General features: G+C 41.1%; 1 protein-coding gene across 6 annotated transcripts in view; it reads right to left on the bottom strand.

Moving 5' to 3' along the window:
• SNCG (synuclein gamma) overlaps positions 1-15,423 on the bottom strand; it is a 63,928-nt gene that overhangs the window by 11,616 nt on the left and 36,889 nt on the right. For all 6 annotated transcript variants that reach the window (XM_042854687.2, XM_042854686.2, XM_042854685.2 and 3 more), the window contains 2 exons: positions 9,599-9,640; positions 8,307-8,434 (listed from right to left, as the gene is read on the bottom strand). In XM_042854687.2, coding sequence (XP_042710621.1) covers positions 8,307-8,434; positions 9,599-9,640 — 170 coding nt within the window. The remainder of the gene's footprint in view (positions 1-8,306; positions 8,435-9,598; positions 9,641-15,423) is intronic.

Here is a 15,423-nt window from a genome sequence, read left to right on the forward strand (position 1 = left end):
GGGGACTTTAGGCACCTATAGGGTTAGTTGGTAGCTGATGAGTGTGGGTTTTGAGGATTTCAGTGGCACATAAATATTGGACTTAGGCATCTAAGTCCCTTTGTGGATCTAGCCCTAAATGTCTGACAAGATTAGAACAATTTTGTCCAGTCTCACTAGGTTTTAATTCCATTTGATTGTAACTCGTTAATTCGTCTGAGTCTAGTTTGAGTAACTATTGACTCAGTTGACTGCAGCTCGCTAAGGAGTGGGAACAAAGAAAGCTACCAAGTTATCAAAGAACTCCCAAATATTAGATTCCATACGGCTAGAGTATAGCAGTATGGTTGCTCTTTGCTTTCGCATTGTGAAAGCATTTTGCCTAATGAACAATTTTTCCTTCCTGCAGGGAGTTTTTCTGTTCTTCCACATGATTCAAAGACTGGAACCAACTAAAGCTTCCACATTGTATCTGAGAACAGAAGCTTTCTTGTTTAAACCTGTCTTAATCAATGCATAATTTGGGTCACACGGCCCTCATTAACAGATGCTTAGTTGTTGTCAAAATTGGCATAAATTGGAAAACAAGGGGAAGATTTTCTTGTCTCTTTTATGGGTCAAATATCTTTTGAGCGTGGACTCAGAATGGGTCTGAATTAACCCTGCCCTCTAGTGTTGACAAATAAGTACTGTCCCAGTTAAGATGTGCACATACTGTCTCTTTCTTGGGTTGGCTTAATTATATGTTTAAGAGACACATGAAGTAGAAGATGATCTGCAAGAATTGTTTATAGCTGTTTTCCTAGTTCTACAACAGAGATCTGGCTTTCAAAGAGGCTGAAAGCCATAATGAGGTGTAAATAGTTGTATAACAGTAACACTCCTACATTTGTTTAGACCAAACTGCCTTCCACCACCACCTATACACCAGAATGTGGCCCAATTTGCTTCCACTAGAGTCCATGGGAATTTACATTTGGACTTAGTGGGAGTAGGCGCAGGCGAGGTGTTTTTAATAAAACAGGGCTTTGGAGCGGAGCCTGGAGCTGGAGCGTGGAGCAGCTCCAGAACAGTGGAGCTGCAGGTTTTTCCCTGGAGCTGGAGCAGAGCCGGAGCACAGCTCCAAAGCTCTGTTTTTTATAAGAAATATTCCTCCATCTTGGAAAGTTGTTCGAGTAAAAAAGGATAGATCCAAAAAGTAGGGAAGCAAATCTTAAAGGTGTTTTGATATATTATCATACTACATTTAATCTTAAAATAAACAGCAATCCTCTCTTCACTATCAACTAATAGAATTATTTCTCCCACATTTCAACTAGAAAGAGGGAGACAACAGGGTTGGCCCCTCCTTTTTAATGTCTCAAATCACTGTCAATGTACATATGTCAACACTCAGCCATTGAAGGTGTGACTATAAACAAGAAAATACAAAATCAATTTATATGCTAAAGAATCTATCCTCATCAATCCCATCATTACTGAATGTCATTGATATTTTTGGAAATATTGCTGGTTTTTTGCATTAACTGGAATAAATCACAAGCAATAGATCTATCCAAAAGACCAGATTCTTCTCAGTTTCATCATTTTCCATTTCAAATATGTCAGGAAATAACTTATGCAGGTGTTAAAATTTGTCCTAATCTTCCCAAAATTGTTTCTATAAACATGGACTATATATTAAAAGAAATTTCCAAGACTGTAGAGAGGTGACATCTCTTCCCTCTAGTCTTTCTGGGGAGAACAGAAATAGCCAAAATGAGTATCTGCCTAAGCTTGACTTATATCACTAGCCTGTTGCCTTTCAAAGTGTCTCACTTGCTTTTTGCTCAAATAAATAGGCTTATCATAACAAGCAAGGCTGTTTTTTATTCCATACAAATAGGATATTTAAATGATGATTTATATCTATATCTATATATAGATATATATAATCATCATTTAATTTATATGAAATTTAAAAAAAGCCTCGCTTGTCACACAAAACCCTTAAAAAAAAAATCGAGACATGGGGTTGTCAGATTTGTTCAGTAGAACCTCAGAACTCCGGAGTTACAAGCTGACCAGTCAACCACACACCTCATTTGGAACTGGAAGCAAATACAGTACAGTACTACTGTAAACTACTACAAAATAAAGGGAAAGCAGCATTTTTCTCCTGCATAATAAAGTTTCAAAGCTGACTAAGTCTATGTTCAGTTGTAAACTTTTGAAAGAACAACTATAATGTTTTATTCAGAGTTACGAACAACTTCCAGTGTTGAGGTGTTCGTAATTCTGAGGTTCTACTGTATCTATATTATCTAGCATTCCAAATGTGCCCTATTGTAAGGTGGCTCCCCTCCAGTAGCTCTGAATACACACTGGCCTAGTTTGAGATTGAAAAAAGCGTAACAATGCCCTCTCTTCGTTTATATACCTTGAGAGGCTACACACACCCTTAAGGAAAAATCCAGTCTTTGCATCTGCCAGGGAATCCTGCAATGTGATAAGATGATTACAACATCCAATCATATTAATTCTCTTCTTGTACTACTGCAGGATAACCTATGCCTCAGGATCAAGGCCAACCCCATGCTTAAGACAATTTGGATAGAAAAAAGATTAATAAAATTGAAGATATAATACAAGATGGCAGACTGGCCTCCTTCCATTATATATGTAACAAATACCAGCTACCACTGTCTCACAGTTCCTTCTTTCAGTGGCTATGCTCAAGGATTCATGCAACGATAGAGGACAGTTGGTCTGTTTCAACTCTTTCACCTCTAGAAGAACACATTAAGAAATATGGAAACAAAAGTCACTTTGTAGGAATTACTTATTTGTGGCTTAATGCTTTGCATTACCCTTTCAATTTCAGTCTCAAAGAAAAATGGGAAAAAGCCTTACTGTCCCAGTAGAAACCTGGGAGGATATCTGGCTTAATGTGAAAGATACTTCATGTTCTTTATCCTTGTGATTCTTCCAGAACAAGATATTAAACAGGCACCTTTCATGCAGCCTTTATACCTGGCAAAAAATGGATGTGATCTTGGGCTGCTACCTTGACGTGGTGGAGAAGCTTGCATATACTTAAGACCCTAAGAGTGATGCCATCTGGAGTCCTGTACTCCTGGTAGGGTCAGTCCCATGGCAGTAAGGTCGAAGGCGAGGTACCAGGCAGCCCAGCACAACACAACCCAGTATAAGACCTCAACGGCCAAACAGGCGGATGAAGCAGGATCACCTCTCAACACCTGTGAAGGCGGACGAAGGCCATAATGGAGGAAAAACCCCTGGTCATCTTGCACCTCATTGCAACCGGACACAGGTGCCCCTTCTGCCAAGATTTGTGTGTCTGCCAGTGCACATCAGCTCCCCCACATTGAACTACTCACACTCAGGCTTCTTTCACAGGAAGAACTTTTCCCCCACCCCTTCCCATAAAAGTCCTGCAGTGATGGGCGAGTGGCGATGAGGATAGGAGAAGTGATCACCAGGAGTCCCTAGTCACAGACCAACACGCAGGCGGTGACCGCAAGATGGTCATCATGTGCCTTGATAAAATGTGTGTCATCCATTCCAAAAACAGATAAGATAATCCTTTTTAGGGATTTTAATGTAAGAGTTGGCCGAGATTCTAACATATGGAGTAGCACCATTGAGAAGGAAGGAGTAGGCAAGACCAGTTCCAGTGGCATCCTTCTACTCAAAAATGTGCAGAGCACGACCTTGTGATCATAAACACAGTCTTCAGACAAAGCAACAAATACAAAACAACTTGGCAACACCCCCACTCAAAACAGTGGCACCTCCTAGACTATGTCATTGTAAGAACACAGGATCTAAGAGATGTCCAAATCACCCGTGTCATGAGAGGAGCCAATGATTTCTGGACTGACCACCGCCTGGTGAGGTCAGTCATGTCCATCAGGATTGCACCAAAACATAGAAAGCAATCCAAATCACACAGATGGTAATTCAACATCCAAAGACTTCAATCCTCAGTGCACCAAGAGAACTTCCAATCTCCTCAGTGAAAAACTGGCTATCTGCACACCGGAAAATGACATCACACGTGTCGAAGAAGACTGGGAAGTCCTAAAACAGACCATCCATGAGGTTTGCAAGGAATCCATTGGCCTTGCTACGCACCGCCATCAGGACTGGTTTGGCAGCAACAACACTGAGATTACAGTCCTTTTGTACCAGAAGAGAAAAGCTTTCTGCAACTGGCAAAACCAACCACTATCCAGTCAGAAGCAGAGCTCTTCCCATCAGCTCAAAGCTGAAGTTCAAAGGAGGATCCGAGAAATCAAAAACAATGGTGGAAGGACAAAGCAAAAGAAATCCAAACATTTGCTGACAGACATGATATGGAAAGCTTTTTTTGTGAGACAAAGACCCTGTAAGGACCAAGCTCATGTGGCCATACACCTCTGAGATCCAAAGATGGTAATACCCTTCTTAAAGATATAAACTGGCCGTGGGGAAGTTTAGGCTTGAAATTAGACGAAGGTTTCTGACCGTTAGAGGGGTGAAATATTGGAACAGCCTTCCGAGGGAAACGGTGGGGGCGAAGGACCTGTCTGGTTTTAAGATTAAGCTACATAAGTTTATGGAGGGAATGGTTTAATGGGATAACATGATTCTAGTCAAATGAACAGCGTGCCATCGCTGGTAAATAGTATCAATGGCCAATGAGGGTCTGGCTGGAGAATCTTGCCTACATGCTCGGGGTTCTACTGATCGCCATATTTGGGGTCGGGAAGGAATTTTCCTCCAGGGTAGATTGGCAGAGGCCCTGGAGGTTTTTCGCCTTCCTCCGCAGCATGGGGCGGGGGTCGCTAGCTGGAGGATTCTCTGCTACTTGAAGTCTCTAAACCACAGGATTTGGGGACTTCAACAGCAGTGTCAAGGGAAAGGGGTTGGGACGGCTTTGTGGCCCGCATCATGCGGGAGGTCAGACTAGATGATCATAATGGTCCCTTCTGACCTTAAAGTCTATGAGTCTATGAGTCTAAAGAGCGCTGGAAGGAACACTACCAAAAGCTTCTAAATCGAGAATCAACTGTGACTGTCGATACCATCGACTCCATCCCTCAACACCCAATCTAGGAAACTCTTGCCAACTCATCACCTGAGGAGGTCTGCAAAGCAATGAAACAAATGTAGAACAATAAAGCACCAGGTCCTGATGGCATACCAGCTGAAGTACTGAAAGTGGGGGGAGAAACACTGACTAACAAGCTTCACCTGCTGCTCTTCAAAATCTGGCGCACCGAAGAAATCCCTGCTGACTTATCTAACGCTAACATCATCACCATTTTCAAAAAGGGAGACAGGGCCATCTGTGGCAACTATCGAGGCATTACCCTCCTCTCCAATGCTGGGAAGATTCTTGCTAGAATCTTACTGGATCACCTGCTCTCTCTTGCAGAGGAAGTACTTCCAGAGTCCCGGTGTGGCTTCAGACCATCATGAGGCACAACAGACAAGATTTTCACAGCCAGGCAGATCCAGGAAAAATGTCAACAACAACACCAGGAGCTGTATATGGCCTTTATCAATCTGACCAAAGCCTTCGACTCAGTCAATTATGAGACTCTGTGGAAAATCATGTCAAAATTTGGCTGCCCAAGCAAATTTGTCACCATTTTAAGACTCTTCCATGACCAGATGACTGCCTCCATCTTGTGCAGTGGCTCTATCCCTGAACCCTTTGTCATCCAAACTGGCATAAAACAAGGTTGTGTACTGGCACCCCTCCCCCTTTTCTCCATTTTCTTAGTAGCTACAAAAACATTAACCCAAGACTGTCTACTATAAGGCATTGGCATCCAATATCGGATTGACAGCAACCTCTTCAACCTTTCTCGTCTCCATGCCAGAACTAAAGTAATATCGGCAACAATAACCGAACTCCAGTACGCAGATGATTTTGCTGTAGTTGAACACTCAAAGGAGGATCTTCAAACAGCCCTTAATTGCTTCTCTGACGCTTTTAAAAGCCTATGGCTAGCACTGAACATCGGCAAAACAAAAGTTCTCCACCAACCAGTCCCCGGTCAATCATCAGACCCAGCAAGGAAGATCTATATTGATAAAGAAGAAGAACTGGAAAATGTAGAATACTTTGCCTATCTTGGCAGCCATCTCTCACAGAGGGCAGACATCTCTCACAGAGGGCAGACACAGATGTCGAGATTCAGCACAGAATGCACTGTGCCAGCCTGGCCTTTGGCAGACCATCTCACCGGGTGTTCAACAACCACAACATCAGAACACATACTAGACTTTTAGTTTATAAAGTGGTGGTAACTCCAACTCTCCTCTATGGCTGAGAGACTACAAAAAACACCTGAAAAACTTGGAACACCAGCACCAGCACTTTCTTCAGAAGATCCTCAACCTAAAGTGGGAGGATCATCGCACTAATGTCAGTGTCCTCACAGAGGCCAACATCTTCAGTGTTGAGGCCCTGATTATCCAGCACCAGCAGAGGTGGAGCGGGCACTGTGTGCGCATGCCTGATGTACGCTTTCCAAAACAACAGCTGTATGCCCAGCTCACCAAAGGAGAAAGGAAATGGGGAGGCCAAAAGAAATGCTTTAAAGACACCCTCAAGATAAAATCAAGAGATGTGGCATCAACACTGCACTCTGGGAGACAGCAGCACAGGATAGGGATAACTGGCAAAGACTTGTCAGAGAGGGAACGTCTAATTTTAAGAAAATCACCTTGCCCTGGTCGCAGAAAACGCCAGAAAAGAAAGGATAGATGACTGTCACGCAGCAATTGCAGCCCAATCCTGTCTTCCAACACCACCTGCAACGTCTGCCAATGAGCCTGTGGCTCAAGAATTGGATTCCTCAGTCACCAAAGGACCCATGAAAAATAAAACCTGTGAAACATCATCCTTGATCTCGAGGGATTGCTGACAATTCAATGCTCTCAAAAACTTGTAAGTGTTGCTATTTTTCCTTCTCCAAGCTTGTGTATTTTAGGGGTGAGTTGCTATTAACAGTTAACATTGAGACATGGATTGCAATAACTTTTAGTGGTCAAAAGAGTTATTTTGAGAAAATGGAAATCTGCAGTTCCTTCCTCATGCACAGTCTGGCTTAGTGAGCTCTGTACTACTGCATTCATGGAAAAAACATCTCTGTCTAATAGAAATGCTTGGAAAAAATATGAGGATGTCTGTTCATACATGAAACTACTGCATACATTTTTGCAGCTTAGTATATATTAGTCCCCGATCCTCGTAAGTTATGTTCTCACTTATTTAGTCACTTTAATAACTGATGCCCTGCATGACCTCTACAGGTTCAGGATTTTTCTTTTTGTTTTTTTCCCCAAGTTTTACAAATAATGAATGTTGAATTTTGTTATTTATGTGGTATTTCTATCTTGTGCATGTATTTACATGTTTTGTTTCATTATGTCTTTATATTTTATATAAAACAATGAAAATAAAGTTTTAAAAAATAAACTTCAATACCAGGAAAGGGTCTGAACCAAAGCCTTAGGTCCAAGGATGCCTCCTCCAAATTCTGTAGAAGCTTGAGATATGGGTCCAGATCTGCGTATAAATATTCTAGCTAATTCTTATCTCTATAGCTGGCTAAGCCATAACTCTAGATCTGAACACCCACAACCCTTGGGGTGGTTCAGATTTTAATCTGAACTCGGTGACTTTATGCAATCTTTAATCAATATACAACAAACTTTAGGGCCTCGGATGATTCTAAAACCTGTAGTAGTTCGGAGTATCGTGAACATTTTGTTCCAAGGCCTGTACTTTTTACAAATATGAACTGACTCATTCTCAAAACACCCTTGTGACACTGTAAAATATTATTATTAGGTCTACTTTAAAAAGGGGGGAAATTAATGCAGAGAGCTTGTCTGGTTTGCATTAAGCCATAACGGGAACAGATATCACAACTTGGGTTAAAACTTGGGAATTCCTGGCTCCCAATCCTGTGATCAGAACTTTAGTCCTCAGCTTTCTCTCTAAAGAAATATAGATAGTTTTATGGGAAAATAGATACTTTACGCTGGAGGGTGATATGGCTAAGTATTGATCACCTGAATCTCTAGGCCTATAGATGAAGATATTTCAGAAGTGACTAATGACTTTGGCTGCCTAGAATATAAGGGCTCTGAGCAATGTGCAGATGAACAACGTGCCTGTACTAACCTGTATTACATAGCAAAATATGAGGAGGTATTAACTCATTATACCTCTTTTAAAATCATCACATTAAACAGGTGTTCGAGGAAGTATAATGCAAAACAAACCTCTTATTTCCTGTAGGTCTCTGAAAAAACAAACATACCTTTTTTACAATCCCAGTAGTGGTTACAATGTTCTCTGCTCCTTCTACAGTCTGTCTTGCCACTGTGTTCACGCTGGCCACAACAGCTTCACCCACCACATTGGCCTGCTCTTTGGTTTTCTCAGCAACTAAAGGTTCAAGAAAAAGTAGAGTCAGTGAATGAAGTTCAAAATCAGTCTTTGTTTAACTGGATAACATCATAATTGACAGTCTACAGAGCTAGCTTGGATCAGTGAAATGGATGGGGCCAACGGTTGCAGCAGGGTAACACAGCAATATTTTGCCCCGTGTTATCTGTTATTTGGACTTTCTGTATGCAGGCTACATGCTAACAGTTTAATATTACAGTGCATTGAGACTAATTCTCACACATGCCGCTTACCTCAAGAATAGGTGGGTATTGCAACCTGGCAACCTTTAGGGAAAGGGCAGATCACAAAACAAACCTATACCAAGAAGCAGTAGCACAAAAAAAGAAAAAAAAAGTCATCTTGCCCATTGTAGACTGCCAAACTGGACTGCCCTTCTGTAACCCCTTTCCATCTAGCTAAATCCTCCCTATAAACCCCTTCTAGATGATTAATAGAGCTGGCTGGAGAAAAGAAATTCTGTTTCACAGAAGATTTCAATATTTCAAAATTTGGTTTTGTTCCAAATTGGAATGAAAACCAAAAATTTCAAAATTTGCAGTGAAAGCAAGAGTGCAGTCCATCTGGTCAGCAGCTATGGAGCCAGGGACCTTGGATGCAGTGGGGTCATAAACTCTAAGACAGCCTGCCAGGCAGGCTGCCAAGGAGTTGGGTGGGTGAGCTGGGAGAAAACCCAAGCAGGTTTCCAAATTAACGTTGTCAAAAATCAAATCTTCACAGAATGTTTTGATTTCAATGATTCTGCAAAGTCTGTTGAAAAAATGTTTTGTCAGAATTTTTCTGACTAGATCTACTGATTAAACCCTTTTGGCCTGCTTCCAGCACTGAAAAGTGCCACAACCTACAACATTGCCCAATGACAAGCATCCTTGACCCATCCAGCAGCAGAACACTCATACTCTCTGACACGCTGAGCCGAATATCGAAGCCTCCGTGATGCCTTTCCTGTGTTACTTTGTTTAGGAGTCCCAGCATGCAGTGCATTTCTATCACCAAAGAATCATTCTGGGAACCATGGTACTTTGGCTTCTAAAGTGTAAAAGAAAACTCCTTTTGCTTTATATCAATAGAAATTATATTCTTATCCATATTTACAACAGTGCTCTATCAATTTACACAAATCTGTAGGGACTGTGCTCTTACCTGAACTCACGCTGTGCACAACCCCTTCCTTGGTTTTGGTACCTGTGAAAGGAAACATAGGCTCCATCAACATCATCCCCTATGGGAAGACCTCTCTGGTTTCTGCATGCAGACCACATGAGTTCTGATAGGGTGTGGTCCTAATTTTACAGTGCATTGGGTCCTTAAGTAGTTCTCAATAAGGCCAAATCCTACTCTCACTGAAGTCCACGGGAGCTTTTCTGTTGGGAGTTGGATAGCCCCAGTTAGTTTTACTGGCGTGAGTATTATTTGGAGGTGCCTAGACAATTAACCTTCACCTTTTACACCCTTAAGTAATATCTTTAAAATGAAAAACTGGTTGATTTAACAGTGCAGTTAAACCCATGTTAGATTAACCAATTATGTAAAAGAAACCAAAAGAGAACTTACCATAAAGAAACGCCAAAAGTCTGCTTTTTTCACGCTTTCAAACACTGAGCTACATTTCCTGTCTCTTCCCCTACTTCCCAGCAGGAGGTCCAGGCTCAGCACTTGTTAAGTCTCTGATTTCATACAATCAGTGGAAGTTTTTAATACGTAAGGAGTATAGGATTGGGCTCAGAGAGAGACAGGCTGCCAGTCACTGTCATGGTGATCAGGACAGCGCAGATATTTCTAAAAAATATAGTTATTTATTTTCATAGTAAAGAATATATAATGTATTTAGCACCCTAATGCTGTGAGGTATTGAAGTCAATGGGAGTTGACGGGACTGACCCCTAAGGAACAACAACAAATCATTGCGGTTTTCCTTTAAGCCTGAATCTACTTGCTCAACAGACCTCATTGTATCTGCGTAGTGCAGCATGCACAGTATGTCAGATCATTTACAGTATGTTTAAACTGCAGCTTGGAGCGTGCCTTTAGCCCGGGTATGCAAATGCACTACCTCTGCACAAGCTAGTGCATTAAAAATAGTAGCATGGCCGTTGTAGGGTGACCAGATGTCCCGATTTTATAGGGACAGTCCCGATTTTTGGGTCTTTTTCTTATATAGGCTCCTATTAACCCCCCACCCCCGTCCTGATTTTTCACATTTGCTGTCTGGTCACCCTAGGCCGTTGCAGCATGGGCAGTGGCACTAACTTCTGTGTAGAAGCCTGCCCAGCCCCTTGGTTATGAGTTTGAGGTGCAAGCCCAATCTGCCGTCTAATCAGCAATGTCCAGACTGCTATTTTTAGTGCACTAGCTTAAGCAGAGCTAGCATATGTCTGCCTGCCTGGGCTGGGAAGCACGCTCCCAGCTGCAGTGTAGCCTCCCTAGTGCTGAGGTTTTCAACCTTTTTTCATTTGCAGACCCCTAAAAAATTTCAACTGAAGGTGCAGACCCCTTTGGAAATCTTAGACATAGCCTGCGGACCCTCAGGGATCTACGGACCACAGGTTGAAAACCACTGCCCTAGTGGTTGGAAGCCTCTGCAATAACTAGATTCAGTTTCATGTTAAAAACCATCCCTATTGTAACTCCATTGAGTTTAATAATGAATTTTCCCATTGTTTTTCATTGTTTCCATCTAATTAAAAATCATTTAAATCCACAAATCTTCTCTTTACTTTTTCATACTCATGTCATAAAAATGGACAGTTTTTATGGTCCAGTTACAAAACGCCGTAAATAGTGATGCAGAAGCACCCAGGCTGTTAGCTACAGCAGCACTGATTCAATAATTATGTGTGGATGGGGTGGGGAAAATTAATTGCGGACCATGCCCAGCACTCATTACAAGCCTAGAAGGAAGGCAGAACAAGTGTACTACTGTGATAACAACTAACCCAGCCCAGTTCTGTCCTGTCTAATTGACATTTGTAATGTACTGTTAAACCTAACACAGCTCTGTGTAGCTCAAAAGCTTGTCTCACCAATAGAAGTTGGTCTAGTATAAGATATTACCTCACCCACCTTGTCTCTCTAATATCCTGGGACTGACACGGTTAAAGCACTACATACAAACATAACAGGTCATTTTTTTAATGTTTGTTAAGGTCATCTAGACTCGAATATAAGGAAGGTGCCCTACTACTTCACAACCTAACATTCTACTTCACCCTCAAATGACTGTACAGTCATGTAGAGGAGAATACCTTTTTGATTAGTATAGCAGAATGGATTAACCATACTATGCATGATATATCAGTATTTGAAAACCAGAGAATATTGCACTGTGGTTGTAATACTCTCTATAATCATGTAACAGCAAACAGCAGTGAGCAGAACAGGTCTGCATTGCATAAATACCCACAATAATAAATGAGGTCCTAGTATGTGCCCAGTGCACCAACTTCTATTCTAATATAATCTTGCTTTAATGTTCATTATTCCTACAGGTACCCAATGCATCAGGCTGTACCATTCCAAAAGAGCACTGCTTAATGCTTATTTATTCTACAATTCACCAGTCACAGCCATTCAAACATAGCTCTGCTTTAATGCTTATAAAAATGTAACTTCTTAAATATCCAAAAATCAAGCAAATCAGCTGTTTTAATTAGCTGAATTCATATATTCGTTATCTTTGCATTACTTCAGTGAACACACAAACCAAAACAAGAATTGTAATGAGTTACTCTTATCTCAATCATTACATTTGTTTTTTGCCAGGACTCTACTCACAAATAGCTATGATTTTTTTTTTTTTTTCTAATGGAAAATAACTCCTAAGAAGAGGGAACCTGACAAAACAAAAATATCTGAATGCAATGAAAGACTGAAGCAGAAGCAACAGCAGCAAAAAGCCCCTGGCGCTGCAGCTTGTCAGGTTCTTTTCTTTTTAAATGCACTCAGGACCACACCCAATGACTCAGACTTCAGCTCTCGTAATGCACTCTATGAAATCTAATCTTCCGGCCCATACCCTTGCCAGCAAACGACATCTGTTGAACTGATAAGCATTCAGTTGAAGCTGTCAAGTTGCACTGTTACTTTTTAACCTTTGTTTGTAGCTTGTGTGCATAGTTACAGGTTCATACCTTCCCTGCCCCTGCTACAAAAAGGAAGAAGAAATGTATATGATATAGAAAATTTACCATTGGGAAATGACACACCAATAAGAAGTTTTGTATTTTAAATAGGTACACTATAGTGATAGTGAAGCATTGTGCAGTAAGAACAGGCATGCATTCAGATAGGAATAACACATGACAGGGTGTGTACAGCTCCTGTACCAGGTATTAGATCTGGTCTTTTCATCTGTAAAGGTCAATGCCTTGGGTGTTTTGTGACTGATGCAGATGTTTTGGGCATGCCAGAACTGCATTCTTTATTGAGAGCTACTGGATTGGATTATCTAGTATTTCTAGTATGTATTTGATAGTGAATATAACGTCGTGATTATGATTGTGATCTTTCGATATTGCTTGTACTCCTGTGTGCTTACAACTCAATATTGCATCCGATTCTCTCCTAGTGTAAATTGATATAGTTCCATTGACTTCACTGGAGTTTATACCTATTTACACCAACTAAGAATTTGGCCCAGAGTTGCTGCTGGTCATGCAGTAACTACAGGAATCCACAGCAGCCATTATGTTCTCAATGACAGCAGTAGCATGGACAGGAGAACTTGTTTTGATTGAGTGAGGGAATTTGAAAAGAAGCCCAGTGCCATAACCAAAGTACCATGAGATCTTTCTTTCCCACCTGGATAACCACATCCATAGGCAGAGAGGACCCTATTTGAATGACTGACTGTCATGGCAGCATCTCTTACCAATGCAGCCCCCACAGCCTCAAAACTGCATTGCAGTGTTAGCACAAGATAGTGGAACCCCCACCCCCAGGCATTGACATGGGTTGTGAATTAAAACTTTCTGGCCCAGAGATCAGAGTGAAGATACCAGCAGAACTAGGAGCACCCTAAAGGCTTCAGGAAGCTGTATCCTGCAGTAGATGTCACAGAACTAGCCATTTTATCTCAAGCTGCAGTGATCCATCAATATTGGTACTGATGTCTGGTCAACTGGAATCCTCAGGAGGACTCAGAGACCCCATCAGTGCAGTGAAATGCTGGCTTTCGATTCATTAGCAGAGTTATGTAAGAAGTTGACTCAAAACAAGACACCCACCCCACCCACTACTATCCTTTTTCTGACATCCAGAAAAGACTTTCACAGCTCTGAGTGGTTCCAGCAGATTCAGATTTCAAATTCCTAACAGCAACCTAACTGTAGTAGGCTATGTAAAGAGGGAAAGAGTACTGAAAGAGCAGTTTAATTTAATTGGGCATTTTGATTAGCCTTTCGTGGGCATATAGCTAGGGAGCGTAGCACAGCAAACAGGTTCTGGCCACTGCAATGATAATGGATGGTACACACACACACACATAACTGGCATCTAATCTCTTTTGCTCATTTAAACCAAATTCTGAGAGAGCTTAATTATCTGGATTGTAGCATCTCCATTCTGTGAAATCCTGGACTAAGGACCAAGCATGCTCTAGCATGCAGTATGCACTCACCACCATGGAGGGTCAGGCCCTTAATGAGCAAAGCATCACACCAATGCATTATAAAAAAGATGGAGAGTATTTTATAATGCATTGTGTGATGCTCTGCTGACTAAAATGTTTAAATGCCTGATGTAGTTAAAAAAGTATCCATGAGCCTCAAAGTCAGTGTCTAACGGACTCTTCATTCAGCTATTTAGGTTTAAAAGGAGGCTTTCAAAAAGTTTTTGAAATGGTTAAATACATAAGATCATGACAGAATATTCTGCATTTTGTCTCATGACTGTGCAAAAATGAAAAGCAAATCAAAGGCCTGGGAAGATATTTGGGAAAATATTTATAAAAATGCTAAATATTCTGGTCTGATCTTGCTCTGATCACCTAGGAAGAAGGAACTGGATACAATAGCAATTCCCACATTTGACAGCTGGTTGTCATGTTGTATTTATCATTTTTATTTACTTATTTTTAGAGATGCTGTAATCAAACTTTTGATTGTGGTTCAGCTTCAGATTAAAATGTGAATTGGTTATATATTGCTAGATAATGCAGGATTAGCTGTACTACATCAGTAATTGTCTAAATCTGGGGATGAAGATTTGCTATGAATGGGGTTTCTGATTCCACTGAATTTTGAAAGTGCAGATCTGTAACTACAGTAAGGTTTTTAAAGTGGTGATACTCTGTGTATAAGGCAGTGTTAATGGAATCAAGAGCCTTTTCTATTTAAAAATCACAGCTTACCCACAGCCAGCACATACAATAGCAATCCGCCCTTCTGAGAATAACAGGGGATAAGAATGTAAGACTACAAACACAGTGTATATCAACCCAGTGGTTTTGTCCACCAGTATCATACATGCACCTCCATCATACAGTGCAGATACCAGGTTTCAAGGGCAGTTTTGAAATGATTACTGTAGGGTTTATGGAAATGGAGAGCATTCATTATATAATAGATGTTTCCAGGAAGGGCACAACTTGTGTCATGATCCAGCACCTAGCCATTGGACAATACTGATAACTGTCTCTTTGCAAGGCAAGTAAAGGATTTTTGCATGGAGAATGTAAAGGGTTATAGAGCATAAGGAGGAGGATCTCAGAATAAAATGACATGATGGTGGGAAAAATAGGTGATTCCTACTAGCCTAACTTAATAAGCAGAATCACTGTGTATGCCCTTAATAACCTCAGTCACTGCACCTTTGGAGGCGAAAGAGAGATTGCTAGTAGTCAAATGTTTGGAGAGTGAGTGCCTACCCTGAAAGCAAAGAGGGAATAATAATTGTAATATGTACCTTCCATCAGAAGATCTCAAAGTGCTTTCTGAACATTGCATTAATTCATATGTAGCAATCCTGCC

This window comes from Chrysemys picta, chromosome 7 (genome assembly GCF_011386835.1).
Source record: "Chrysemys picta bellii isolate R12L10 chromosome 7, ASM1138683v2, whole genome shotgun sequence".
Lineage (NCBI taxonomy): Eukaryota > Metazoa > Chordata > Testudines > Emydidae > Chrysemys > Chrysemys picta.